The sequence below is a fragment of the Schistocerca americana genome, chromosome 3 (genome assembly GCF_021461395.2).
Source record: "Schistocerca americana isolate TAMUIC-IGC-003095 chromosome 3, iqSchAmer2.1, whole genome shotgun sequence".
Taxonomy (NCBI): Eukaryota; Metazoa; Arthropoda; class Insecta; order Orthoptera; family Acrididae; genus Schistocerca; species Schistocerca americana.
The window spans coordinates 907,120,474-907,147,558 of NC_060121.1; the positions used below are offsets into that span (position 1 = coordinate 907,120,474).

The window sequence follows — 27,085 nt, forward strand, 5'->3', positions numbered from 1 at the left end:
TGGCTGTTTATTACAACATAAGCCCGAACACAAGGATTATTTTATAAATATAGCATTTCACACTGATGTATTAAGTGCCTTTTTAATGGATGGCTGTATCGTTTTTGTGTGTACGAGAAAGGTATAATTTTATTGCTTAAGCACAATATAAGATAGGAATTCTTCACATCTATATGTTGTTTTCCATATTGTCTCTTGTCCTTTCTAATGACGAAGTACATGAGGTAATAATTAATTCCTTATGTATGGGATATCCCACTCACTCTTCTGAATAGGACAGTCGGAGTGAACGTAAGTATCTCCACGAATATTTTATCCTGAACATGACTGTTAGTGCCAGGAAACGTTTAGCTTCTCAGTATTTTAGTCATCATTAAAAACTAGTATACGTTTCTTTGGACTTTTTATTATAGTACTTTAGAAGTTTATAAAAAATTGTTACGAATAATTCTAAAACATCTTGCCTTGTTACTGGTTTCGTTACGTCTTTTCATGAGCAGCGGCTAGTATAAGCTATATGAACAGTGAGACTACAGAATTAGGTAAAGTTTTCTTTTGCACCTAAAATCTCTAATGCCTCTCTCATCTGAGTATCGATATTCAAGCTAGGACTGCTAACCTTTCTTCAGTGTGTACCTGATAACAGACTGCTAGGGAAGGAGCAAGTAATGTTCTTATTATATTGTCACTACTAAGTTTTAAAGCCTTCGTATAATCTAATACATTGGGCTGAAAGATAGAGCGGAATCGATGTTTCATTTGTTAGTGCTCAAAGACTTTCAGCAAATCTTAGAAATATATTTAGCTTGTTTAAGTACTCCAAGAAACTGAAGTAATAGTGTAAATCACCGAAAGACATTTCGCTTCAATCGCTAATACTGCTCACCGTATAGTACGTCAGGAGGCTTAACCAGTTGAAACTTTTATTTGACAATCTTGATGTGTGTCACTAATGACAGTGTGAAAAGTCCTGAGGCTCTCAAAATAGCTATTTCTAGCAACTGAATAAAAATTAGATTAAGAAATCGTGGAATCGCCTTCGAGGGACGCAGCGGCTGTTAGACAATAACGTACAGACAAAACTGCCACAGGGTAGATATAATTATGTCATTACTAGTTTTACCTATCAGGGGACAGGAACTTCTTAGGGCAGCGAAGATAGGAAAACTTTTTCGCCTGACGAGCGACGACGATAATAAAGCAAATAATACGAAATTATAGCGGCTTTGGCTGTAGTTGAATTAGAACTGGAGCAATGACGAATAGAGCTTTTCGGCTGTGATTTAGTCAAGCCCAATGAAATGTGAACGTAACACGCCTTTTCTCCGAGGTACATCGTATGATCCTAACACATGGGATTGTTATCGATCTCATGTTGTCACTATGGTTTCCATGTTCACCTCGTCACGGGCCAAACGGAAAATCTCTTTTCGTGGGATACCGTGAGCGAAAAGGCGTACACGTCAGGAGGTTAACCGTCCAATATCACGGATTACACATAAGGAAAAGCATTATACCGCTACATGACACCAGATTCAGTGCTGCCAGGTAGCCTTTGGGGCACATGTGGCAATAACGAACGTTTATAAGCAGAGCAGACAATATAGTGCCGCAAACAAGAAAATCCACTGACACAAATGACTTTGAAAAGTCGCAAGTTGTTATTGCCCGGTCACTGTGAATTTAATTTGCATCAGGCTAGTGACGAAGCCGAACGTCTATTCACCTGCTGTTTTCTTTATCGCGTACGGACGCTGAAACCATGAGTAGGCGATAATGTAGACATTCGCACCTGATCGCAGAATGTGGAGGACAGAGGCTTACCCGCTCTATAAAGCAGCATCAGAGGCCGTCTGTGACAGGTCTGACATCAGATTCAGCTCAAGTGTTTCGGAACACACCGTTCTGCGGACACCAAAGAAGACATACTCTACATGTTCCCGAATTGACAGTAGCACATTGTCAAATAACGTTGCTCTAGGTACGGAGTCAACGAGGATCAAAGGAAACGGTCCAGATTCAGTAGTCACATCAACAATAAATGAAAGTATAAAGTGCAAAGGGTAATTAGGCACTGTTCAGAATCTTAGCTAGCACTGAACGAAATGATCGCACAAATAGCAAGAACTGTATGAAAATACTAATCACGAAACTGAAGAAACGTTCTCGAAAACTCAGAATTAATTATGTGTTGCAGGAAGCGTGTGAAACAGTAACCAAATTCAGGACCGAATTAACTGATGCGATTAAGAAAATAACTCGGGATGCGCGAATGGAATTTTACAAAGAACATCAGACGGAACTACGTGCTACTACCAGCAATAGTTATTTCATTGACGTTATACGTCATATGGGGACTATATTATCCGTGTGCTCTTTGCGGAGCATACTTCGTGAGTAAACACTAGATGTTATTTTGTGTCTGGGCTTAATTAACCCCATAATTAAACCTCCATCACGTAGTGTGCAACATCCACAAACAGCTATGTAGCGTTACAATCCCCAGGTCACATGCCTCAGTAACGTGAAACACGCCTGGAATGCCATCGTTATGGTTGTGAGAGACTAGCGGTGCGAGAGGCAGTTGAGTGATCATAACACAATACGTTGTAGCGTCCATCATCATCATTATTACGAGAACGTAATGCAAAGTGATATTATTTAGGCATGTTTAATTCAACTGCCCATTAGTCATTATTGTCATCACCTTCATAATAATCACCAGCCTTAATTCATCGCTCCTGATATATAAGTCTTCCTGAATTCTCTACGCAAGATGGTTTTCAGTGAGCCATATCCACATTGTTATTGGATATTTCCTTGTGTTCATCATTTAGGTCCACTTCCATTCCATTGTAACTGAATAAAAATTACGTCTTCTGTACGACTCAACCACAGTTCCGTTTACGGTCCCTCTTAACAGTTACAGTAATTCATTTACCTGCTGATCACTGAGTAGCTCTCTGTTTTCTGTACTGAACATATCTCTGATACAGATCGGATCTAGTAATACACACCCATTGCAAAGTTTCCGTTTCAGACTCATTGCTAGCTGGTTATGAACACTATACAGACGCATAAGACCATTCTGAGAATTCAGTTTGTCTACGCTACTTTCCACGCGACTGCTGGCAACAACTCTCCTAAACACAAAACCTTATCAAGCAGTCCCATGATCTCATAGTTAATGTATACAAAACTTATACTAGTCTTCATATTAGTGTTACAGGTACGCTAAAGTAGTTTCTCAGTTCTTCGTTTCTCATGGCCTCCTAGTACACATTTAGTTAAAATTAAATCAAACGCTTCATGTCCAATGTAGAAATTTGTAGTAACAGTACTTTCAAAAACATCGTTTACTTCTACTTTGCACCACATTTATCTCCAAAACCTACATGATAATTTGATTCATTAACATCAAAAGAGTCTACGGGGCTGGTGGAAATTTTAGTGAATATGTTGCGCTTTTGTGGCAATTTGGTCTAGTATACCTCTTTTTCTCTGATATTTAACAATTGGACATTGTGATTAGGTGACCTATCTGGTCAAGATCAGGTTGGTCAAGAATAAAGACAAGCAGTAGAAACTCTTGCAGTGTGTAGTTGGACTGTGTAAACAATTTTGCAACAAAATGTGTATTACTTTGCTTTCATCTATAACTATCATCCCCAAGCACCTTACTTTCCATCTTACCTTTTATGGAATTATACAGGACACTTGACAATGCCTTTAAAATGCCACTATTTCATCATTAATTATCTGTGATTTCTAGTCATCTCATACAGTGATATAAAATATCGTCTAATTCTAGTACAATTTTTGTCTATTACACAACTAACACAAAAAAGAAAATGCTGCACTAAGAATAAATTATTCGAATGGGATGGAAGTCGGTATTTGTGATGCACATGTACAGTTGAGCAAATGATTACCATTTCAGAAAAACAGTATGGTTTTATTCAGGATAAACAGCTTCACAAATTAAGCAATCCAACTGTTCCACGTCTGTTCTTTATGCAAGCAGTTATTCGGCCTGGCATTGATTGACAGAGTTAGTGGATGTCCTACTCTGCCAAACGTGCGCGTTAGATCGTCAAAATCCCGATCTGGTCCGAGAACTCCGCCCAAAATTCTCCTAACGTTCTCAATTGGGGAGTGATTCGGTGACCTATCTGGTCAAAGCTATGTTGGGCAAGAATGAAGACAAGCTGTAGAAATTCTTCCGATGTGCAGGTGGACATTATCTTGCTGAAACGTAAGCCGCGGATTGCTTGCCATGAAAAGGCAACAAAACGAAGAGTAGAGTATAGTCGACGTACCACTGGGCTGTAAGTGTGCCGCAAATGACAGCTGAAGGCGCCCTGCTGTGAGAAGGAATGGCATCCGAGATCATCACTCCTAGTCGTAGAGCAATAAGGTGAGTCACATTCAGGTTGGTACCTCCAGACGCCTCTCCTCTCGTCATCGAGTCCTAATTAGAAGCTGGACTCATCACTGAAGACACTGATTCGCCAGTCAACGAGATTCCAAGCCAAAGAATCTCTTCCACACTCCCATCAAATTACAGTCATTTTGATGCACAACTTATTTCATGAATTGTTTTATTAAATTTTCACTGTGAATATTCCTTATGTCTGTGATTCCTTTGGAATATGTATCATTGTTTCTAATTTTATGGTTAATGGGGCAAACACCACAGTTTGATGCCGAATCTGTTGCTGTGTAATATAAAAGTTATCGTACCTTCTATCCTTTTCGGATACATTTTTTATGCACTTCTGGAAGCCTTACTCTGTTTCATTTGATTTTGTTTAACTGCTCTAAAAGCTGCATGATCTATCTTTGTGTTTCAGAGTACGCCAATTAAAGAATTTTTGAATAAAAATTTACAGAAGGAAGTGGGTTTTGTAGGTCTACGATATTGTTCATGACTACGAAATCCGTATTATGTGGTTTAGTTACAGAAAGAGATAAATGTGCCCCATTGCCTCAGGTCATCATTTGGGTTTCTACAATCGAGATCTATCGATAATCTATCACCAAGGTTGAAACAGAGGCGCTACATGCACCCACATATGGCGGTATTGACTCCAGCAACCTTAGATGTAGATACAGTTTTACTGAATATTATTTGATTTCACAATTCTATATCTGCCATTGCCTTTCTTTAAGTTTCTGTGTTGATTACTAGATTGAATAGTATTAAAGGGTTAATAAGTGACGCTGACATATTTTGCAACAAGAAATAATTTATTTACATAATATATAATATGGATAAATATAAGTTCATATTATATTCTGGCATGTGCTTTTGGGGCTGAGGTATGATACTCAGTGAGGTTAGCTGTCTCAATGGTCTGAACCTTCACCTAGTGCAGTCACATCAACCGTGATAGGCAGCCTTGGCAGCCAACAAGGCAGCCGAAGGGGCAGCGTAGGCAGCCGGCGCCACAGCAGCCACTGCGGGAGCGGCGACCACTGCGGGGGCCGCGTAGGCGCCGTAGGCGGCGGCGAGGGCGGCGCCGTTGATGGCGGCGTCACGGGCCCTCGTCTGGGCGACGGCGGCCAGGTGGGCGCCCCTTGCGGCTGCCACGTCAGCCGTGTCCAGGTTGTAGCCGCCAGGCCCGACGACGATGTTGGCTGGACCGTAGGCTGCTAGGCCTGGGTGGATACCACCCACAAGTACTGGTGCGGGCTGGACAGCAGCAGCAATGCCTGGGGCGGCAGCGACGGCGGGGGCGACGACGCCGGCTCCCAGGTAGCCGGGCTTGGCCAGGGCCACGGCGAGCACAGCACTCAGGACAATCTAGAAATACGTTTCATTGTAGTTGGATGTGATTGCACTGAGACTTTTCTCTAGGCATATTCCATCATAGCTGTAAGTATATTATATACATATTATACAATTGGAAGCTGTGGATTTAAATAAATGTATGTTCCATGTAGTCTCCTTAATAAGAGAAAATATTTAAAAACTTCACTTGTGAATATTCCAGAGCAGCTTGCAACACTCTTAATATTGAGATTGTATATTACTTAAGCTTCAAGAGTAACAGATGCGCTACGCAGAACGTATTCTCACTTTAAAAACTCAATATTACTATGTAATTTCGATGTTGACTATCTAATGATATTAAAATTTTTGTGTGAGAGAGGCGGATAAGTTACTTTCTACTGAAAGCAAAATACTACAGAAAGGCCTCCAGTTTCGTTGCCTCTTTACACTATTAGCTGCAGCTATTGTTCAGCTCTCTCAGAGGTCAAATATCCAGTTGCTTAAGTGTTCTTTGCCTCCTCTTGTATGAAACCTGAGACTGCTTCTTTGTGAAGTACAATAAATCTGGGCAGTTTCCATTTACGTACAAGTGACATAAACTTACAAATTTTCTTAAGGTGAACATACTGATTCACAAACGTTCCCTACACCGTTTCGCGAATTCGCACAAAGTTATCCTGATTATTATCCGAGGCTGTATACAGTTAAAACTTCCAGAATGTTTGTTTATAACTGAGCGCTCAGGCAAGTATGGGTGTCAGACAAGTGTCATTTGGAACTGCAAGTAGCAGTCACTAAGTCTCCATACCACAGCTCATACTAAAGGTACTTAATAAGGGATGTACATAATATGTGTCAACAGTGTTTCCATTTCAAGCTCCCACAAAATCAGTTTCCTAAACGTGTAACTATGAATCTTCTCTTTCGGCATTTACAACGCAGCATTTAATATTATACTTAAAAATCTGGTACATCTGTCGTTAATTAAGGAGAGTTGCTAGATCTTACAGCTAACTGTTCCAGTAACTGATACGTAATGGCATGTTAGGTAGCGTCTTATGAAATCATTATTACGAATAATAGTAAAGATTCAATATGGAGTCTATATGTGCCCTTGGAGCACAAATATGATTTTTCAGAATATAGAGGGCCAGTGTCATTGATATTGTGAATTAAGTCAACTTCTTCGTTAACAGAGTCGACCTGGACTCCGGTCGTAGTGGTAAAATGGTCAAAAGACAGTACTTTGCCGCGGGGTACTCACCAAGCACTTCATGGTGTCAGTGGGAGATGTCTGCTGCTGTGGGCACTGCTGCAGTGTATCGCAGTACCGTAGAAGACCAGTTTATATACTGATCGGCTGCAGTGCGTCGGCCTCTGGCGCGTGAAAGTGCTGCAGCCGTCCTTCCGCTGCGTCGCCAATGGGCGTGGACGTACAGTGTTAACATCAGGGTCAGCTGACACCCGTTTCATCACTGACACTCTTTCTTGACGAAGAGAATCACCACATCAATCAAGAACTGACAGGCATAGTTCACATAAGCATTTGAAAATCCGTCTAGTTCGCAGTAGTAATTTGATTTCATTCTGTAGAGATACCAACGCAATCTCTACAAGGTCTGACCTACAATGACGTGCCACAACATTATGATAGCCTGCTTAATAGCTTGTTTGGTCGACTTCTGGAACACAATGCTGCAAATATCTTAGGTGAAGGGGTTCCAGAAGTCCTTGGTCTGTTTCCGGAGGTATAACAACATTTGTCTATACAGATGTCATACAATAGTTTGTGGACACGGATCGGGCGTCCGATAGCGATCCAGATATGTCCCATCGGATTTAGAGAGGCCCAATTTTGTGAACATCTGTTCAGTATCATTTTCCTCGAACCACAGAGCACGCTACCAAGAATATGTATACTGCTGGAATGCTACCTCCACTGCGGAAGGTACCAAACATAAAGGTACGCTTGCGGTCCACAGTATTGTTCCCATAGTCTACAGCTGTCATTGTGCGCTTCGTTATTGAAACAGATCCCGTGGAAACCCTTGTGAATGTCTCTGCTTTCACCTACCTGCGTTCGTGGCACAGTGTTGCTTCGAGCAACCGTTCGCCTTGGTAATGATGTATCCGGAGTGACAAGAAATGCTTTCCACCCAACTAGGCTAGACGTTTCCACTGATTCACAGCATAATCTCGATTATACTGTGCCCAATAGAATAGTAACTGACGATGTCGTTGGGTAAACGTGGAACACTTAGGGGTCGTGTGTTGCGGAAACTAATCTCAGAAATGTAGGCTCAACGGTGTGCTCCGAAACAGTTGTGCATGTATCGACATTGTACTCTTTCGTCAGATCTGTCACAGGTCGCTTCCTGCCCTGCGTTACGTGTGTGAAATCTTATGGGACTTAACTGCTAAGGTCAGCAGTCCCTAAGCTTACACACAACTTAATCTAAATTATCCTAGGGACAAACACACACACTCATACCCGAGGGAGGACTCAAACCTGCTTTACGTTGCGGTCAAACCCTTCGATTTCCACGTTCCGTGATTAGGCGTGGAAGTCCAACAGTTGACGCCTACTCGAGGTTTCTTCTTAGGTCAACCACGTTCCATAGATGCTCACGACAATAGCTAATCAAGTTTGTCGTTTCCAAGATGTTCGTTGTGTCTAGCCATAATAACCAGGCCTTTGCCAAAATCGCTTATGTCAGTTGATGTATTCATCTGCAAGATGCACAGTAAGTAGAATAGTTACTGAATTATTTCCGCTTATATACTTTCCTTACAACGTTACATGCTGGCAACCACCACGAGGATGTTATTTTCATCTTACGGTGTGCAATGGTCGTAATGTTTTAGTTCATCAATACATAAACTTACATTCTGTATGGTATTTGTCTCATACTGCGACAGTTTGAATAAATATTTCACAGAGGACGATCAAACGAAAGAGATTCAGTAACTGAAATAGAGCGAGAAAATTTGGTCATGCTGTCAGGAGGCATTTCGCCGTCAATAAATGAAATTATACGACTAGTGTAAGGGTATTGACTGAATCAAAATAGTTCTCAGTCGAACGTCGACTTATTGGTCACAGTATGATCTCTTAGAATCTACAGAAAATTCTGATTGTCATAACATAGGAAGATTTTGTTATATACTAACTCTTCAGTGCTTATCTCACTATTATCGAATGCTGTCAGTGCGAATTTTCTTAAAGTACTAAAGTAGCCTTCAACAGTGATCCACGTCATGGAAAATGCGTACTGTGTCTTGACTCTCAGTAGATGAGATTCATGTGCAAGAGTGGTACTTCTCAGGCTTTCCCGAGGATCTGTTGGAAATACATTCCTCGGATTTGTCGCCGGATAACATTTTGCAAGTCCGATAATATTACACTGACACATCTGTTCGACATTTTCCAGTCATGGTAGTTGCTGTCGTCACTGATACGAGATGGGAGTGGTGATAACCATGCAGCGCCGTCGAACTTTATCAGACAGGAAGCTACAATGAAGCGTGCATGCGGAGGAGCTTACAGTTCGTGGAACGGGGCTCATAGGGCGCCGCTACCGGGAGCCGAAGAAAGTACTCAGCGCGTCTGCTATAAGCAGTAACAGTTTAATGCCAGCCAGTGCTGGATTCCAGGCAATGTATAGCTGACATCACATACCCGCCTAGCGGATAAGTGTGGTCTACTTTAAAAAATAATCCCAGAACGATGATGCTGAGGATAAAACCATAGTCTTCCGGTAAAACGTGAGATGTCCTGTATTTATTATCTGCTACAATTGTTTTATCAGGTTCTCCCAGGGTTGTATGTCGATGGTATTAATACAACGTTCTTGATGGTGCAGTGCATCTGCTCAATATAAGATTTCCCAAATAGGCTTATAGGCTGTATAGATTAATTAGTCCTTTGTTTACACCGTCTAATTTTTATGAGGTATATAATATCACTTGTTGTTGTTGTTGCGGTCTTCAGTCCTGAGACTGGTTTGATGCAGCTCTCCATGCTACTCTATCCTGTGCAAGCTTCTTCATCTCCCAGTGCCTACTGCAGCCTACATCCTTCTGAATCTGCTTAGTGTATTCATCTCTTGGTCTCCCTCTACGATTTTTACCCTCCACGCTGCCCTCCAAAACTAAATTGATGATCCCTCGATGTCTCAGAACATGTCGTACCAAACGATCCCTTCTTCTTGTCAAGTTGTGCCACAAGCTCCTCTTCTCCCCAATTCTATTCAATACCTCCTCATTAGTTACGTGATCTACCCATCTAATCTTCAGCATTCTTCTGTAGCACCACATTTCGAAAGCTTCTATTCTCTTCTTGTCAAAACGATTTATCGTCCACGTTTCACTTCTATACATGGCTACACTCCATACAAATACTTTCAGAAACGACTTCCTGACACTTAAATCTATACTCGATGTTAACAAATTTTCCTTCTTCAGAAACGCTTTCCTTGCCACTGCCAGTCTACATTTTATTTCCTCTCTACTTCGACCATCATCAGTTATTTTGCTTCCCAAATAGCAAAATTCCTTCACTACTTAAAATGTCTCATTTCCTAACCTAATTCCCTCAGCACCACCCGACTTAATTCGACTACATTCCATTATCCTCGTTTTGCTTTTGTTGATGTTTATCTTATATCCTCCTTTCAAGACACTGTCAATTCCGTTCAACTTTCTTCCAAGTCCTTTGCTGTCTCTGATAGAATTACAATGTCATCGGCGAACCTCAAAGGTTTTATTTCTTCTCCATAGGTTTTAATACCTACTCCGAACTTTTCTTTTGTTTCCTTTACTGCTTGCTCAATATACAGATTGAATAGAATCGGGGAGAGGCTACAATCCTGTCTCACTCCCTTCCCAACCACTGCATCCCTTTCATGCCCCTCGACTCTTATAACTTCCATCTGCTTTCTGTACAAATTGCAAATAGCCTTTCGCTTCCTGTATTTTACCCCTGCCACCTTTAGAATTTGAAAGAGAGTATTCCAATCAACATTGTCAAAAGCTAAGTCTACAAATGCTAGAAACGTAGATTTGCCTTTCCTTAAACTTTCTTCTAAGATAAGTTGTGGGGTCAGTATTGCCTCACGTGTTCCAACATTTCGATGGAATCCAAACTGATCTTCCCCGAGTTCGGCTTCTATCAGTTTTTCCATTCGTCTGTAAAGAATACGCGTTAGTAATTTGCAGCTGTGACTTCTTAAACTGATAGTTCGGTAATTTTCACATCTGTCAATAGCTACTTTCTTTGGGATTGGAATTATTATATTCTTCTTGAAGTCTGATGGTATTTCGCCTGTCTCATACATCTTGCTCACCAGATGGTAGAGCTTTGTCAGGACTGGCTCTCCCATGGCTTAGTTTCAACGGAATGTTGTCTACTCCGGGGGCCTTGTTTCGACTCTGGTCTTTCAGTGCTCTGTCAAACTCTTCACGTAGTATCATATCTCCCATTTCATCTTCATCAACATCTTCTTCCATTTCCATAATATTGTCCTCAAGTACATCGCCCTTGTATAGACCCTCTATATACTCCTTCCACCTTTCTGCTTTCCCTTCTTCGCTTAGAACTGGGTTTCCATCAAAGCTCTTGATCTACATCTACATCTACATCTACATTTATACTCCGCAAGCCACCCAACGGTGTGTGGCGGAGGGCACTTTACGTGCCACTGTCAATACCTCCCTTTCCTGTTCCAGTCGCGTATGGTTCGCGGGAAGAACGACTGTCTGAAAGCCTCCGTGCGCTCTCTAATCTCTCTAATTTTACATTCGTGATCTCCTCGGGAGGTATAATTAGGGGGAAGCAATATATTCGATACCTCATCCAGAAACGCACCCTCTCGAAACCTGGCGAGCAAGCTACACCGCGATGCAGAGCGCCTCTCTTGCAGAGTCTGCCACTTGAGTTTATTAAACATCTCCGTAACGCTATCAAGGTTACCAAATAACCCTGTGACGAAACGCGCCGCTCTTCTTTGGATCTTCTCTATCTCCTCCGTCAAACCGATCTGGTACGGATCCCACACTGATGAGCAATACTCAAGTATAGGTCGAACGAGTGTTTTGTAAGCCACCTCCTTTGTTGATGGACTACATTTTCTAAGCACTCTCCCAATGAATCTCAACCTGGTACCCGCCTTACCAACAATTAATTTTATATGATCATTCCACTTCAAATCGTTCCGCACGCATACTCCCAGATATTTTACAGAAGTAACTGCTACCAGTGTTTGTTCCGCTATCATATTATCATACAATAGAGGATCCTTCTTTCTATGTATTCGCAATACATTACATTTGTCTATGTTAAGGGTCAGTTGCCACTCCCTGCACCAAGTGCCTATCCGCTGCAGATCTTCCTGCATTTCGCTACAATTTTCTAATGCTGCAACTTCTCTGTATACTACAGCATCATCCGCAAAAAGCCGCATGGAACTTCCGACACTATCTACCAGGTCAAGTGGTTCTCCTTTCTCCAAAGGACTCTTTAATTTTCCTGTAGGTAGTACTTATCTTACGCCTAGTGAGGTAAGCCTCTACATCCTTACATTTGTCCTCTGGTCATCCCTGCTTAGCCATTTTGCGCTTCCTGTCGATATCATTTTTGAGACGTTTGTATTCCTTTTTGCCCGCTTCATTTACTGCATTTTTATATTATCTCCTTTCATCAATTAAATTCAATATTTCTTGCGTTACCCAAGGGTTTCTACTAGCCCTCGTCTTTTTACCTATTTGATCCTCTGCTGCCTTCACTATTTCATCCCTCAAAGCTATCCATTCTTCTTTTACTGTATTTCTTTCCCCCATTCCTGTCAATTGTTCCCTTATGCTCTCCCTGAAACTCTCTACAACCTCTGGTTCTTTCAGTTTATCCAGGTCCCATCTCCTTAAATTCCCACCTTTTTGTAGTTTCTTCAGTTTTAATCTACAGTTCATAACCAATAGATTGTGGTCAGAGTCTACATCTGCCACTGGAAATGTCTTATAATTTAAAACCTGGTTCCTAAATCTCTGTCTTACCATTATGTAATCTATCTGATACCTTTTAGTATCTCCAGGGTTCTTCCATGTATATAACCTTCTTTCATGATTCTTAAACCAAGTGTTAGGTATGATTAAGTTATCACTTAATATTTTATAAATACTCTGAAAATGATTCATTTAAGAACTCATTTTCTACTTTCATGTCCCAAACATGTGGTAACTACTCAAACAGTCGCATCACAAGCTTGCACTGTCTCTAGATGTATTACGAATTACAAGAAGTGACATATGGTAACGTGTCACCGTCACATATTATCTTGTGGCCCATAGTTGATCTAACCCAAATGCCTATTTGGTCGTTCATGAAGAGATGTTTGGTTGGTCGCTCACATGTAAGTGAAAGGTGCTACACAGAATAATTTTTTTTAGTAACTGTTCCTGTAATTTCTCTTGATATTTATTATCCACTTGATGTTTCACATGATATTCTATTACTCATAATCATTGCTGTACACAAATGGAAATGATACATAGAAAGTCATATCGTAAAGAAGGAGAGAAGTATGTAATGATATACATGTACTAGGGAAAGGAAGAACTGAGTTAATATTTAATAGAATGGGGCTAAGGACAGACAAACTGCAGATGCTACAAACAAATATATACAAAAAACACAATGAAAGTCGAAAAGATTTGAAAATTCTGCTTAGTTAATTTTTTACCATTTTACTCAATATTCATGTGAGACTTACCCACAGCATGCCTTGGACATGACCTCAAAAAGCATGTGGCAATTTAGAAATGGACTACTCAAATATAGCGACATTAACGAGCTGTAAACTATGTCTCGGCCACCGGAGTTAATTTGATTCATTTTTTAAATTACATGTCTGATAAACAACGAGTGATGTCTGTAACGTCTGTTTATTTTATCAGCATTCCATTCTCTTTCACTGAAATAGAGGTTAGATTGTTATACTAACAATTAATGGGTGTTTCATATGATCATTCTGGCAGGCCATCCATTGATTTATCAATGAGTGTTAGATTGCTATCGTATGAAAATAAGTATTTGTTTACAAATTTAATACGCCCATAACCTATGTCTACAACAAAAGGAATATTAAATACTACATATCTACTCTCAGATGGCCAAAATAACAACAGCAGTTTCATTTGTAGGAGTCCATGTATAACTTTTCTCAGATGGTCAAAAAAACAATGGCGACATTACTTTGAGGATATATTATTCACAACTTCCAAACACTTCTAAAAAATCACAATTTATATCATCAACTGTGTGTGACTTGGTTATCGAAACAGTACCAGTTTTAGTGAAGCAATATTAGGCGACAACAGACCATTCACGTGTATAAAGTAGCTACAGGTCATGTATCCGAACTATTGTGTTTGGGGGTACGTAATTAACGCCCTTTTCAATGTCTGAACATGATACGTTGTTTGATTAAAACTGAACAATGTTTCGATAAGAAAGTGAAACATTAATGTGGTGCCAAATCATGATTTTTTTTATGACAATACTGAGATCACGTACTGAAAATACCATAAAAATAATAGGAACCAAATGATTATTCAAGTTATAGTGTATGTGGTATGATCCTGGAACATACCACCGCACTTTCAGTAAAATCTTATTCATATGTCAGCATTATTTGATCCTTGAGACACACAATTGGATCTGGAATCCTGACTCCCACGAATAACGCTCTTAGCCCGCCATTGTTATCGAGGCAAAACCCTCTTCCCGCCTTCATGATTTCTTAATTGTGACAGTACCTGTCTCTCCATTCCAAGTTTAAGCATCGCCACTGTGGAGAAAATTTAATAAACTTTCAAATCATTTGCCAACACAGAAAACTTGTTTGATGTTAGAAAGTGGTGCATGGTTTGTGACATCCTCAGAAAATTAGTTTGTCATGAGAGGTGGGTAATGTGCAATAATTTCAAGAGGGAACAATAAGAATGGCTGACAAAAAGGCAAGTGCTAGGATTAAAAAGAGTTTTAGGTAGAGACGCATTCTTTCTTCTGTACTGTTCATGAACATACAAGGGAATTCCAGAAGTAGGATTATAATTTACATGGAGGTATATTAATAATATGATACTCTCATGACATCGCTATATTTTAAAAATAAAATAATGTTTATTAATTTTGACGACATTAACCCCAAGTTGACCGTGATGAACGTGTAATCTCTCTGTATAAAACGGAATGTCCCAGATGACCAGCTCACTGGCTCTTCATCGCCCAAACCAAATCACTAAGGAGAGAAACTCGAAATTTGCGGGCAATGTTGTTCCTATACTGTAGGCGTCGTTTATGAGGCGATTTTTCGATATTCCATCCCTGAGGCGGCAAAATAGGGAATGAAAAATGTTGTTTGAAAATATGTTTCTATTGTGGCAATTTGGAGCTAGACCTGCTAAAATTGATAATTGGTTTCTCGGTCGGAAATAAAGAAATACAAATTTCAGCATTTTGGGAAATTTAACCCCTATGGGCGTGAAGTAGTGGGTGAAAGCTTTTTTGAAAATAAATAATTAGTAAAGAACTACTAAAATATTTTCAAATGCTCATCTGTGAAAACTGATGATTGACTTCTTGGTTAAAAATTTAAAAATGCGTACCTCCATGTATTTAGAAATTCACCACTGAGGTGTGAAATAGAGGATGAGATATTGTATTAACTATTTCATTATGAGATTGGGCCTCTCGATTAGAAGTTAAAAAATATGTGTTCCCTGTTTTTGAGAATTCAACGCATATGGGGGTGAAATAGGGGTTGAAAGTTTTTATGGAAATATTCCACTGTGCGAGAATTTTTAAGCTATATCTTTGAAAATTTTTATTTCGCTTCTGTGCTAGAAATACGCATTTCCCTGTTTATGGAAATTCAACCCCTAAGAGGGTGAAATTGGTGGTGAAATGTTTTATGAAAATATTTCATTGTGAAACCATTTTAAAGCTTAATTCTATGAAAACTCCTATTTGTTAATTGTGCTAACATTGCAAATTGATTAATGATACTAAGAGTCATTCACTTTATGTGAGTGTCCACTTTGATAGCCTATCTCGTGGCTTACGTGAGGCATCTCCTGTCCAAGGACGTGTACTCATCGGCCCGCAGGCCATCCTGTGAGCGTCGATTCATTCGTCGGAAAAAACAAAAGACCGGGTGGCCACTAGCTGTTTTGCTACTCTCATACTTTTCATACCTATCAATGGATCGTATGACGAGGGCTTCACCGCGTTATGTCACAGATGGATGAAGAAATCGGCAGAAACATGTTGCACACTTAATAGACGAAATAAAGGAGTTCTGTACCTTTAAAACAAAATAACGTATGATGGACGAGACCAGGACAGACAGACCAGCACAGGCAAAGGCTTATTCTGTCCTCTACATAGGCGATTATATACTGTAGAGCCAAAGAAACTGGTATAGGCATGCGTATTCAAGCACATACTCTATGTGATCAAAAATATTCGGACACCTAGATGAAAATGGCTTATAATTTCGTGGCGCCCTCCATCGGTAACGCTGGAATTCAATATGGTGTTGGCCTACCCTTAGCCTTAATGGTCGGTCAATGAGGCCTGGCACGAAGTCCACGTTCCAAAACGTCCCAGAGGTGTCCTATCAGATTCATGTCAGGAATCTGCGCAGGCCAGCCCATTACACGGACGTTACTGTTGTGTAACCACTCCGCCACAGGCCGTGCGTTATGAACAGGTGCTCGATCGTGTTGAAAGATGCTATCGCCATCATCGAATTGCTCTTCAACAGTGGGAAGTAAGAAGGTGCTTAAAACATCAATGTAGGCCTGTGCGGTGATAGTGCTATGCAAAACAACAAGGAGTGCAAGCGCCCTCCATGAGAAACATGACCTCACCACAACACCACCGCCTCCGAATTTTATTGTTGCACTACAAACGCTAGCAGATGACGTTCACCGGGAATTCGCCGTACCAACACCCTGCCACCGGACCGCCACATTTTGTACCGTAATTCGTCAGTCCACACAACGTTTTTAGACTGTTCAATCGTCCAATGTTTGCTCTCCTTACTCCAAGCGATTACTCGTTTGGCATTCACCAGCGTAATGTGTGGCTTACGAGCAGCCACTCTACCATGAAATCGAAGTTCTCGCACCTAACTGTCGTAATACTTGCAGTTGATTGTGATGCAGTTTGAAATTCCTGTGTGATGGTCTGGATAGATGTCTGCCTATTACACATTACGACCCTCTTCAACTGTCGGCGGTCTCTGTCAATTAACAGATGTGGTCGGCCTGTACGCTTTGTGCTGTACGTGTCCCTTCACGTTTCCACTTTGCTACCACATCGGAAACAGTGGACCTAGGAATGTTTAGGTGTGTGGAAATCTCGCGTACAGACCCATGACATAAGTGACACCCAATCACCTGACCATGCCCGAAGTCGTGAGTTCCGCGGCGTGCCCCATTCTGCTCCCACACGATGTCTAATGACTACTGAGGTGGCTGATATGGAGTGCCTGCCAGCACGTGGCAGCACAATGCACCTACTATGAAAAACACATGTTTTGCTGTGCCGGCAGAATACGGCGGTGCGGTCGGCAACGCCTGTATAAGACAAGAAGTGTCTGGCGCAGTTGCTAGATCGGTCACTTCTGCTACTACGGCAGGTTATCAAGATTTAAGTGAGTTTGAACGTGGTGTTGTAGTCGGAGCACGATCGAGGGGACACAGCATCTCCGAAGTAGTGATGAAGTGAGGATTTTCCCGTACGACTATTTCATGAGCGTAAAATATCAGGAATCCGGTAAAAAGGCAAATCTCCAACATCTCTGCGGCCGAAAAAAGATCCTACAGGAACGGGACCAACGACGACTGAAGAGAATCATTCAACGTGACAGAACTGCGTCCCATCCGCAAACTGCCGCAGATTTCACTGCTGGGCCATCAACAAGTGTCAGCGAGCGAACATTGAGCGAAACATCATCGGTATGGCCCTCTCGTGTACTCTTGATGACTGCACGACATAAAGCTTTACGCCTCGCCTGGGTACGTCAACACGGACATTGGACAGTTGATGACTGGAAACATGTTGCCTGGTCGGACGAGCCTCGCTTCAAATTGTATCGAGCGGATCGACGTGTACATGTATGGAGACAATCTCATGTATCCATGGACCCTGCATAGCAGGGGACTGTTCAAGCTGATAGAGGCTCTGTAATGATGTAAGGCGTGTGCAGTTGGAGTGATATGGAACTCCTGATACGTCTAGATACGACTCTGAGAGGTGACACGTACGTAAGCATCCTGTCTGATCACCGGGAACCATTCATGTCCATTACGCATTCCGACGGACTTGGGCCATTCCAGCAGGACAATGGGACACCCCACGCCCAGAATTGCTACAGAATGGCTCCAGGAACACTGTTCTGTGTTTACAACCTTCCGCTGGCCACCAAACTCCACAGACATGAACATAAGTGAGCGTAAGTGGGACGCTTTGCAGCGTGCTGGCAGAAGAGATATTCACCTCTCGTACGCCCTGCAGTCTACTTGGTGTCAGTTCCCTCCAGCACTACTTTAGACATTAGTCGAGTCCATGTCACGTCATGCTGCGGCACTTCCGAGTGCTCGCGGGAGCGCTACACGATATTTGGCGTGTGTACCAGTTTGTTTGGGTCTTCAGTGTAGTATAATGGTAAGCGTCGAGGGGACCTGTCTAATGAACAGTTGAGCAGAACATAGAGTTTTTCAGGTATTGGAGAACTGAACACAAGATTACGTTTAGAAAGAATAGTTCTTGGCATGAAAGAGAGTGCGTTGAGGAATAAAGACAAAATCTGATAAGAAAGAAGGCTTCTCAGCTAAGATCGCATTTGTAAAACATTTAATTTCGATGACAGGTCACCTGCATCTGATCTGTGAATAGTATACATAAATAACTTACAATGTAATAAATATCATACTTTGTACGCTATTCTTCATAATTTAATATGCTTTACAGTTGACCTACACTGGACACAGATCTAATGATGGTAACTCTGTTTTACCGAATTCGGTCACCTTAAGGAGAGGTTTTAAAAGTGTGATCTTGGCTAAGAAGTTACCTTCTTTCAAGATGGATACTTACGATTAGCCTCTTATTAGTCATAAAATTTATTGCAATTCATTGAGACTCCGTGCTGCAGCAACCTCCCATTGTGATTAATATTAAAAAACAGTGCTAGTTTGCAGAATGATATTTATTGGCTGGAAAACGACGCGTCTCAATCGGTTAGGAGCACCATCGGGGGAGGTGGGGGGGCTATCCTGACCTACTATAACAAACAGCGAAAACCGAAAACGTAGATATTCAAGACGAAAAGGACAGGAAAGCATATAAAAATGTTATAGTTACTGCCAAAAACGATTCGTCAAATACTTCTAAGAAACCACCTACACGAACGTGAAAAATACATCTACATCTATACTCCGCGAGCCACCTTACGGTGTGTGGCGGAGGGTACTTATTGTACCACTATCTGATCCCCCCTTCCCTGTTCCATTCACGAATTGTGCGTGGAAAGAACGACTGCTTGTAAGTCTCCGTATTTGCTCTAATTTCTCGGATCTTTTCGTTGTGATCATTACGCGAGATATATGTGGGCGGTAGTAATATGTTGCCCATCTCTTCCCGGAATGTGCTCTCTCGTAATTTCGATAATAAACCTCTCCGTATTGCGTAACGCCTTTCTTGAAGTGTCCGCCACTGGAGCTTGTTCAGCATCTCCGTAACGCTCTCGCGCTGACTAAATGTCCCCATGACGAATCGCGCTGCTTTTCGCTGGATCATGTCTATCTCTTCTATTAATCCAACCTGGTAAGGGTCCCATACTGATGAGCAATACTCAAGAATCGGACGAACAAGCGTTTTGTAAGCTACTTCTTTCGTCGATGAGTCACATTTTCTTAGAATTCTTCCTATGAATCTCAACCTGGCGCCTGCTTTTCCCACTATTTGTTTTATGTGATCATTCCACTTCAGATCGCTCCGGATAGTAACTCCTAAGTATTTTACGGTCGTTACCGCTTCCAATGATTTACCACCTATGGCATAATCGTACTGGAATGGATTTCTGCCCCTATGTATGCGCATTATATTACATTTATCTACGTTTAGGGAAAGCTGCCAGCTGTCGCACCATGCATTAATCCTCTGCAGGTCCTCCTGGAGTACGTACGAGTCTTCTGATGTTGCTACTTTCTTGTAGACAACCGTGTCATCTGCAAATAGCCTCACGGAGCTACCGATGTTGTCAACTAAGTCATTTATGTATATTGTAAACAATAAAGGTCCTATCACGCTTCCCTGCGGTACTCCCGAAATTACCTCTACATCTGCAGATTTTGAACCGTTAAGAATGACATGTTGTGTTCTTTCTTCTAGGAAATCCTGAATCCAATCACAAACCTGGTCCGATATTCCGTAAGCTCGTATTTTTTTCACTAAACGTAAGTGCGGAACCCATTATGGTGTTTTTCACGTTCGTCTGGATTTTGACACAACTGTAACATCGCGACTTAATGTGCAACAACACAGCCCGCAGTGATGGACTTGGAGGCTGTGAAAGCACCCGCCACTTTCGTCTTAGCCAATGAGTCAAATACACCTGCTACTACGACAGCGTGAGAACGGCTCCTGTGTCACTTCTTAGCGACCGTACATTCACCACTACAATAACCTAAATAAATGATATTAAATATTATCCAATTATTTTCAAAATAAGTACACTCCCTTTTGACATTCAGGAGAAGATTGTATCCAAATTTCAGCTTTATAACTATCATAGTTTCAGAGATAGAAAAGAGTGCTAAAAAAGTAAAAAACCGACACTTAGGAAACTAAACTCAGTTAGGAAATATAATAGTTTGTCCTTTGGTATTGTCTAAAAACATAAACAGAACTCGCGGGTGCAGAATTAATTAATTGAGGTTTTCATATTAAAAGTATATGTATTTTTCGTTTTAGTAATATAAAAATCAGACAAAATTATTATTGGTGTCTAAGAGTATATGTGAGTGAATGAGAGTGTGTACATGGGACATTCGTCAAATTTTAATGTTACATTATATACCGTCTTAGGTAATCTGCAAGAGTTAGACATGCCTATCGTGGGAAAATGTTCATAGGGATGACATACGTCTAGGTGTGATTGCTATTGTAACAGGGCAGGCAGAAAGTCAGCTGGAGTATTATGTGTATCTAGAGGATATTTCCAGATTTATTGCCTTTTCGTTTTCCTTTATTAAACATTATTTTAATATTTGTGAATCAGAATGACTTACATGCGTCTGTATGTGAGGATTGGTGCAGGCCAGTTTTGGCGCGAGTATGATCATGAGCGAGCATTCTGATTGACAGCGAGTATGGTTAGCCAATCAGAATTGAGATGGTTCCCACTCGTTACCTGGTGGTTATACTGGGAGTGTGTCCACAGGAGGGGAGTCTCTCACTAGCTTTGAAAGTGGACGGCCATGTTACTAGTGCGAGTCAAAATAATGTGTAATATGAAGGAATACTGCGTTCCTCGCGTTTGGTACGTATCGAGACTAACGCTGATGTAGTTACGGACAGTTTTGTGAAGTTTGGAAGTTTTACAACTGTTTTGTTGGAATGATATTCGCGTGAGAAAATTTGGCCTTCGTAGTATCCGTGTGGCATGTTTCAGTATTCAGCCACTGAGCATTTTTGACGAGCAATTTCTTTTTTGAAATCCACCAGAAGGACCGAAAGTAATAACTCAAGTTAGTGATTAAATTAATGACTGTGTTAACGTTGGTTAACCTGGGTCGGATTTAGACAGATTTCTGGCTGCTGTGCGTGCGAAATGAGTGTATGAATTGTGAACTTGACGAAAATAACCAACAGTTTAAATGAGGACTGAATAATACTGTTTCTTTGGTTATAAGAACAAATAAAGATTTGGAAATTTCGGACATTAATTTTCAGAAGCCAATCCATTGTCTTACCACCCAATAAATTTTTTATTGAGAGTTTTTCTACAGAACTTTATTTCATTAGTAGAGTTGCTCGGCCTCAGTAGTTGTAAATATTAGATGGTGTTTTTTCTCAACGCTTCTTTTACATCATCTAGTAAGTATCTACGTTGCCGAGTGAAGGGACATCGAGCAGACGCCCTTCTGAGGTAGTTGAATTTCTATTTTGGAGCCTGCACAGCACATAGAAGTTCAAACCCTACCTCGCCGCAACACCACGAATAAATCTACAGAGGAATACTTAATAAGTGTGACCCCGGTTTACGTTATGCGATGTAGGGCGTCAGTCACAGTAGTGTAGAGTAAGAGTGCGCTCATCAACTGTAAGCAAAGCCTTGGAACAAATTGCAGGTGGCCTTTCCGCGTTCCCAAGGTGTATACACAGTACTATTAATATCAGAGGCGACTGTTGGTGCTGGTAAAGATGCCAAATGCAGGAGCAAAGCCATTAATAAACGATCGTTTAAGTAGCGAGAAAGAAATTCTCGTAAGCGAGCTACAAATGCGTTTAATAGTAAATAAATTGTGCAGGTATTATTACAGAATACTGTTCATTACCAGAGGCATGGTGTTCTGAGTATACGAATCTAATACAGTAAAGCAGAAACGATTTAGAAACAGGAAGAAGAAATGCGGCAGCATCGCGTAATACAACACGCGGAACGGGGAAGCTGACAGAGAAGAACAAGATAAAGTATTATACAATACACCATTCAAACAGAGACCTTCCTAATTAAAAATTTAGCGAAACTATGCGCCAGAGCACGAGTTATGAGGTACATAAGCGCGACTGCTTGACAGTAAAATATTTGAAAATAACAATGCAGAGTGACTAAAACTAAAAGAAGACCAGTAATTGTCAAGAGTAAAAAATATGGAAATGAGCGTATGGCAATGTTGGCCGCATGCGAGGAAATTCGGCGGCCAAGTGCAAGTTATGTTGCAGTCAGCCCGACATTGGGCGACCTACGTGCCGGTGATGAGGATAACACAACAACCAGTCCACGAGTGGAGAAAATCTCCAACACGGCCGGGAATTGAACCCTGGCCCCATTGCATGTGAGAAAAGCACTTTACCACCCTGATAAGCGGGCGGACTTTCAAGAGTATATAGCCCAAAACATATTTAGTTCATAGTCCCTTTAAAATATGAAAAAGGCTATAATCCTCCAGTATTCCATAAAACATAAAGCAATTACAAAACTAGACTTGTTTGTGGTAAAACCATAAAAGAAATTTACGACAAAATATTACCTTCATAATAAATTACTATACTGAAGAGGACAGGCTGGGAGGCACATAAAAGAGAGCGCATTATTAGTAAAATTTAGTACAATACCTAAAACCAAAACGTCGCTTGTTCATGTGAAGAAAATGTAGGCCTATATAATTAGTTTATTAGCTAAAATTACCTTAACACTCTGCTGTGAATAACAGGAACCTTCAAGACAAACTACAAACCCCAAGTACAGAGATCCAGTGCTTATGTTCATTACAAACTAGGATTTTTAAGGTAAAAGCATTAAGAGAGGTATATACATAAAACAAGCGTTATTGATTAAACACCGTGGCAGGAATGCAAAGATTTTTTAAAGGTATGGAACATTGAGTCATAAAAATCTTGGGTTTTACTGACTAGTCGTCACTAAGGAAGACATCCTTCCTAGTAGATGAGTGCTAAACGATTTCAGTTTCTTCCAGAGCGTTAAGATTTTTCCATTTAGGAGCGCGGTGTAAAATCATAAGGTTCCCGAGTGTGAGTGGCTAGTGTCCACTAAGTTTGAGATGCTTGGTGAAGGCAGAATTGCATCTTATTCATCCCCTCCTTGTGAACCAATGTCCTTGGAATATAGTTGTAAAGGTTCTTCCCATATACCCAGTGTAAGCATCGCTACAACGTGACAACGAAGGAGAAGTTGCCTACAGACCTTTACGGGTTGTTCGTTATGATATACTGATATTGAATCTTATTAGCAGCCGGCCAGTGCGGCCGAGCGGCTCTAGGCGCTTCAGTCTGGAATCGCGCGATTGCTACGGTCGCAGGTTCGAATCCTGCCTCGGTCATGGATGTATGTGATGTCCTTAGGTTAGTTAGGTTTAAGTAGTTCTAAGTTCTAGGGGACTGATGACCTCAGATGTTAAGTCCCATAGTGCTCAGAGCCATTTGAACCATTTTTTCTTATTAGCAGTGGCAATTACCACCTTTACGTTAAGATCGAGAAACAGTTCGGTGATTCTATGCGACACGTTACATAGAAACGGGAAATTAGCACAGCTACTACCCTGCAGTGAAAGCTGTGGGCATCTCCACGGTCCCTTGGCATTGTCTTTAGCCTGTATAACATGTCAACAATGGAAGTACTATAGCCATTGTTAAAAGCCACATACTTTAAATTATCCAGTTCCCTATTAATTATTTCAGCTATAAGTGGAATCTCACTAACAGAATATACCATGGATCTAAAGTAACTCATTTTATGGTTATGAGGATGACAGGACGTGGCATGTGTGGTAGATTCGCTTGTTGACGGCTTAAATTAAAAATTTATCTTCTCATCAGTGCATCTTGCTTATATTCCATCCTGTCATTCTATGTATGTTAAGTACAATTCTGAGGCACCCCACTTACTGTAATCTTATATACGTGAATAGGCCTTAAATATTTTTTTCTAATTATTATTCATTTGGCAGAAGACTTTGATCATTTTTATAATTTTGGAATTCTATGCTATTTTAATATTGCCATGATGTGTTCAGCTTGTTATTAAGCTTTTCTTTGTCTGCAGTACTAAAAGAACTGTAACCAACTGTGTTTTTAAATTACTTGCTTGATGGATATTCTGACTTTCAAGATGCTTTTCCGAGAACCATAAGAGCTGCCGCATTAAGTGTTTACTATTTATTTGATGTCTCTTAATGTTAATAAATACTTTTTAAAATTTTACGTGTTCTTACTGGCTTAGTGCCTTACAACTCACTCTACCAGCTCCCTACCACTTCACTGAGAGCAGACCGTGGTTGTATTAGAGTGGTAGGGTCCTGATTCACAGTAGCGATAGAGAAAGATAAATTTTGCTGTGTATCGTATATTTTATTTTACTTTAATGCAGTTGTGAAGTTGTGATCACTCGTGAATCAGAGAGGGGTCCTGGAACTCACGTACATGACTAAGAACCATCTGAATTACGAATTGGTTACAAAGGACATTGGGATGGAAGGCATCATGACCTGGTTGAATCAACACTTCCGTGATGCACTGTCTTCTAGCCTTGTTGTTAGGGCCAAAACCGTTGGCGAGATCTGCAGGACAGCTTTGAGCTCCTGCGTGGGAGTGTTCCTATGCAGGTCCAGTAAACAGGTGTTCTCTATTGAGGACTTCCACAATCAGATTATTCGATTTCAACTTGAAGGTAACTTCTTGAACTGACAGGATAATGACAGACAGAAGGAGGACTCGGTAACTGAGCAGGTGAATTGTCCACATGCAGCCGAGCCAATGGCTGGAGACAGGTAGAAATGTGGAAGGTATTTAAAAAGTTGCCTAACCAGCTTCAGTTTGTGCTGCAAGGCATTACGAACGTGTCTGTGAGTGCCAATAAACAACTAGTAGATTGTTGTAGCCAATAGTGCAGTTGAAGAACCAAAAAGGAGCTTTGGAAGTCATTGATTTGGTGATATTCCAGGAGATTCATCGCTTAACTCGAGGTAAATTAAGTAGGTTACAGAAGATGAATAACTAAGTGGGTTTCCCAAAAGATTGCTGGTACTAAATCTGTCCTTGCGAGTCAATACTTCTAATGTGTCTTGGGACATAAATAGATTCCTGTACAGTATAGGGTGTCCCAGAAATTTTGCTGCAATCTTTGAGGGATTGTAGAGTGTGTCTTGAGGAACAAATTGAGGATGGAAACCAGTGTCCAGTAACGCCATCCAATCACTCTACAGAAGGTCGAAGTTATAGGTCCTGGGACCTCCCACTAGGCCACCGCTTCGGCAGCTAACATGGCTTTGTGTGATCACAGGCTGTAGAAAAAACGTCTCACAATGTTGTTTGTTATTCAGTGATCGTGACTGACTGCCATCATCGCCAGTGGAGGAGACGGGGCTAGCAGCAGCGTAACAATGCTTTGTCTACTATGAATGTGATGCGCTGTTGCCCTGGCAGATGACTGTTTAGGACGCAGGTTTTCACCCGCTTTTTATTTTTCTCCAGAAACCATCTAAAATTTCCAATGTTTTTCTTTCGTATGTAGATGACAAAACTGAAGATGAAGACATACGTTCAAAAATGTTGCCCTATAGGGCAACAGAGCATTGCATTTGTAGGAGTCATACCCTGTCAATGCTGCAGCTCCCTCCATCTTCTCGACTGGCGATCGTGGCAGTCGTGATCACTGAATGACAAACAACATTGGGAGACGTTCTGCCCGCGGCTCGTCAGTGTACAGCGTCACCTTTGCTGCCGAAGGTGTTGCCTAGAGACAGGCGCTGGCGTCTGTGGCTTTGCCGCTCTGCATCGCCCTATCCTCGATTTGTTCCTCCAGGCACGCTCTACAACTCCTCGATGTTTGTTACATTATTTGTGGGACAAACTGTGCATTATGGAATACTCTGCCTTTCTTGTGCTCTGCCGTAAACCGTGAACTGGTTTGAAAGGTATTAGATTCAGGAAGCAACATCTCACTAGTGGATTCGGGGTGGTATAATAAACTTGTTCATATATGTAAGTAACTGGCTCTCCAAAGGACACATATTCCACGTCGAACTGTTCCTTGCAATGCCACTACCCTCTGTAGGGAAAGCTCTGCCTTATCTTAGGGTTCCTGACTTATAGAACTTGAAGTAAAGGAGTTTCTCATGGATAGACTCCTATGGTGTGATGTTTTTGGATGGACTGGATAGATACTGAAGTATGTAGACAGCATTGTTATGTTTAAATTTCAGTTGGATCTGAAGCATTCTGTGTGTTCCGTTATGGTGAAGGAGTCACCGTTCAACACTTTTCATGCGGACAGAGAGCAGGCCCAGGCTTTGTTGGAGGTTTTGCGTCATTATCAGGAATTGCTGATAGAGATCGTGAGATTGACTGATAAGATTCAGCGTAAAACTCATCTTACAGTTCAAATTCCAGTTTCAGTCTTATTATATTACTCGTCGACTCCCATGATGAAGGTACTGAGCTAAATAATAGATGAACATCTGGCTGATGGCTTAATCAGACTTTCACAGTCCTCCTAGGCA

General features: G+C 41.1%; 1 protein-coding gene across 1 annotated transcript; it reads right to left on the reverse strand.

The window, feature by feature from the left end:
• Positions 1-5,229: 5,229 nt before the first annotated feature.
• Positions 5,230-7,089, reverse strand: LOC124607386 (cuticle protein 18.7-like). Its single transcript, XM_047139703.1, has 2 exons — positions 7,041-7,089; positions 5,230-5,806 (listed from the first exon to the last, which is right to left on the reverse strand). Exons 1-2 carry the CDS (start codon positions 7,050-7,052, stop codon positions 5,384-5,386), a joined length of 435 nt encoding a protein of 144 aa, XP_046995659.1. The 5' UTR covers positions 7,053-7,089; the 3' UTR covers positions 5,230-5,383.
• Between the last annotated feature and the right edge of the window lie 19,996 nt (positions 7,090-27,085).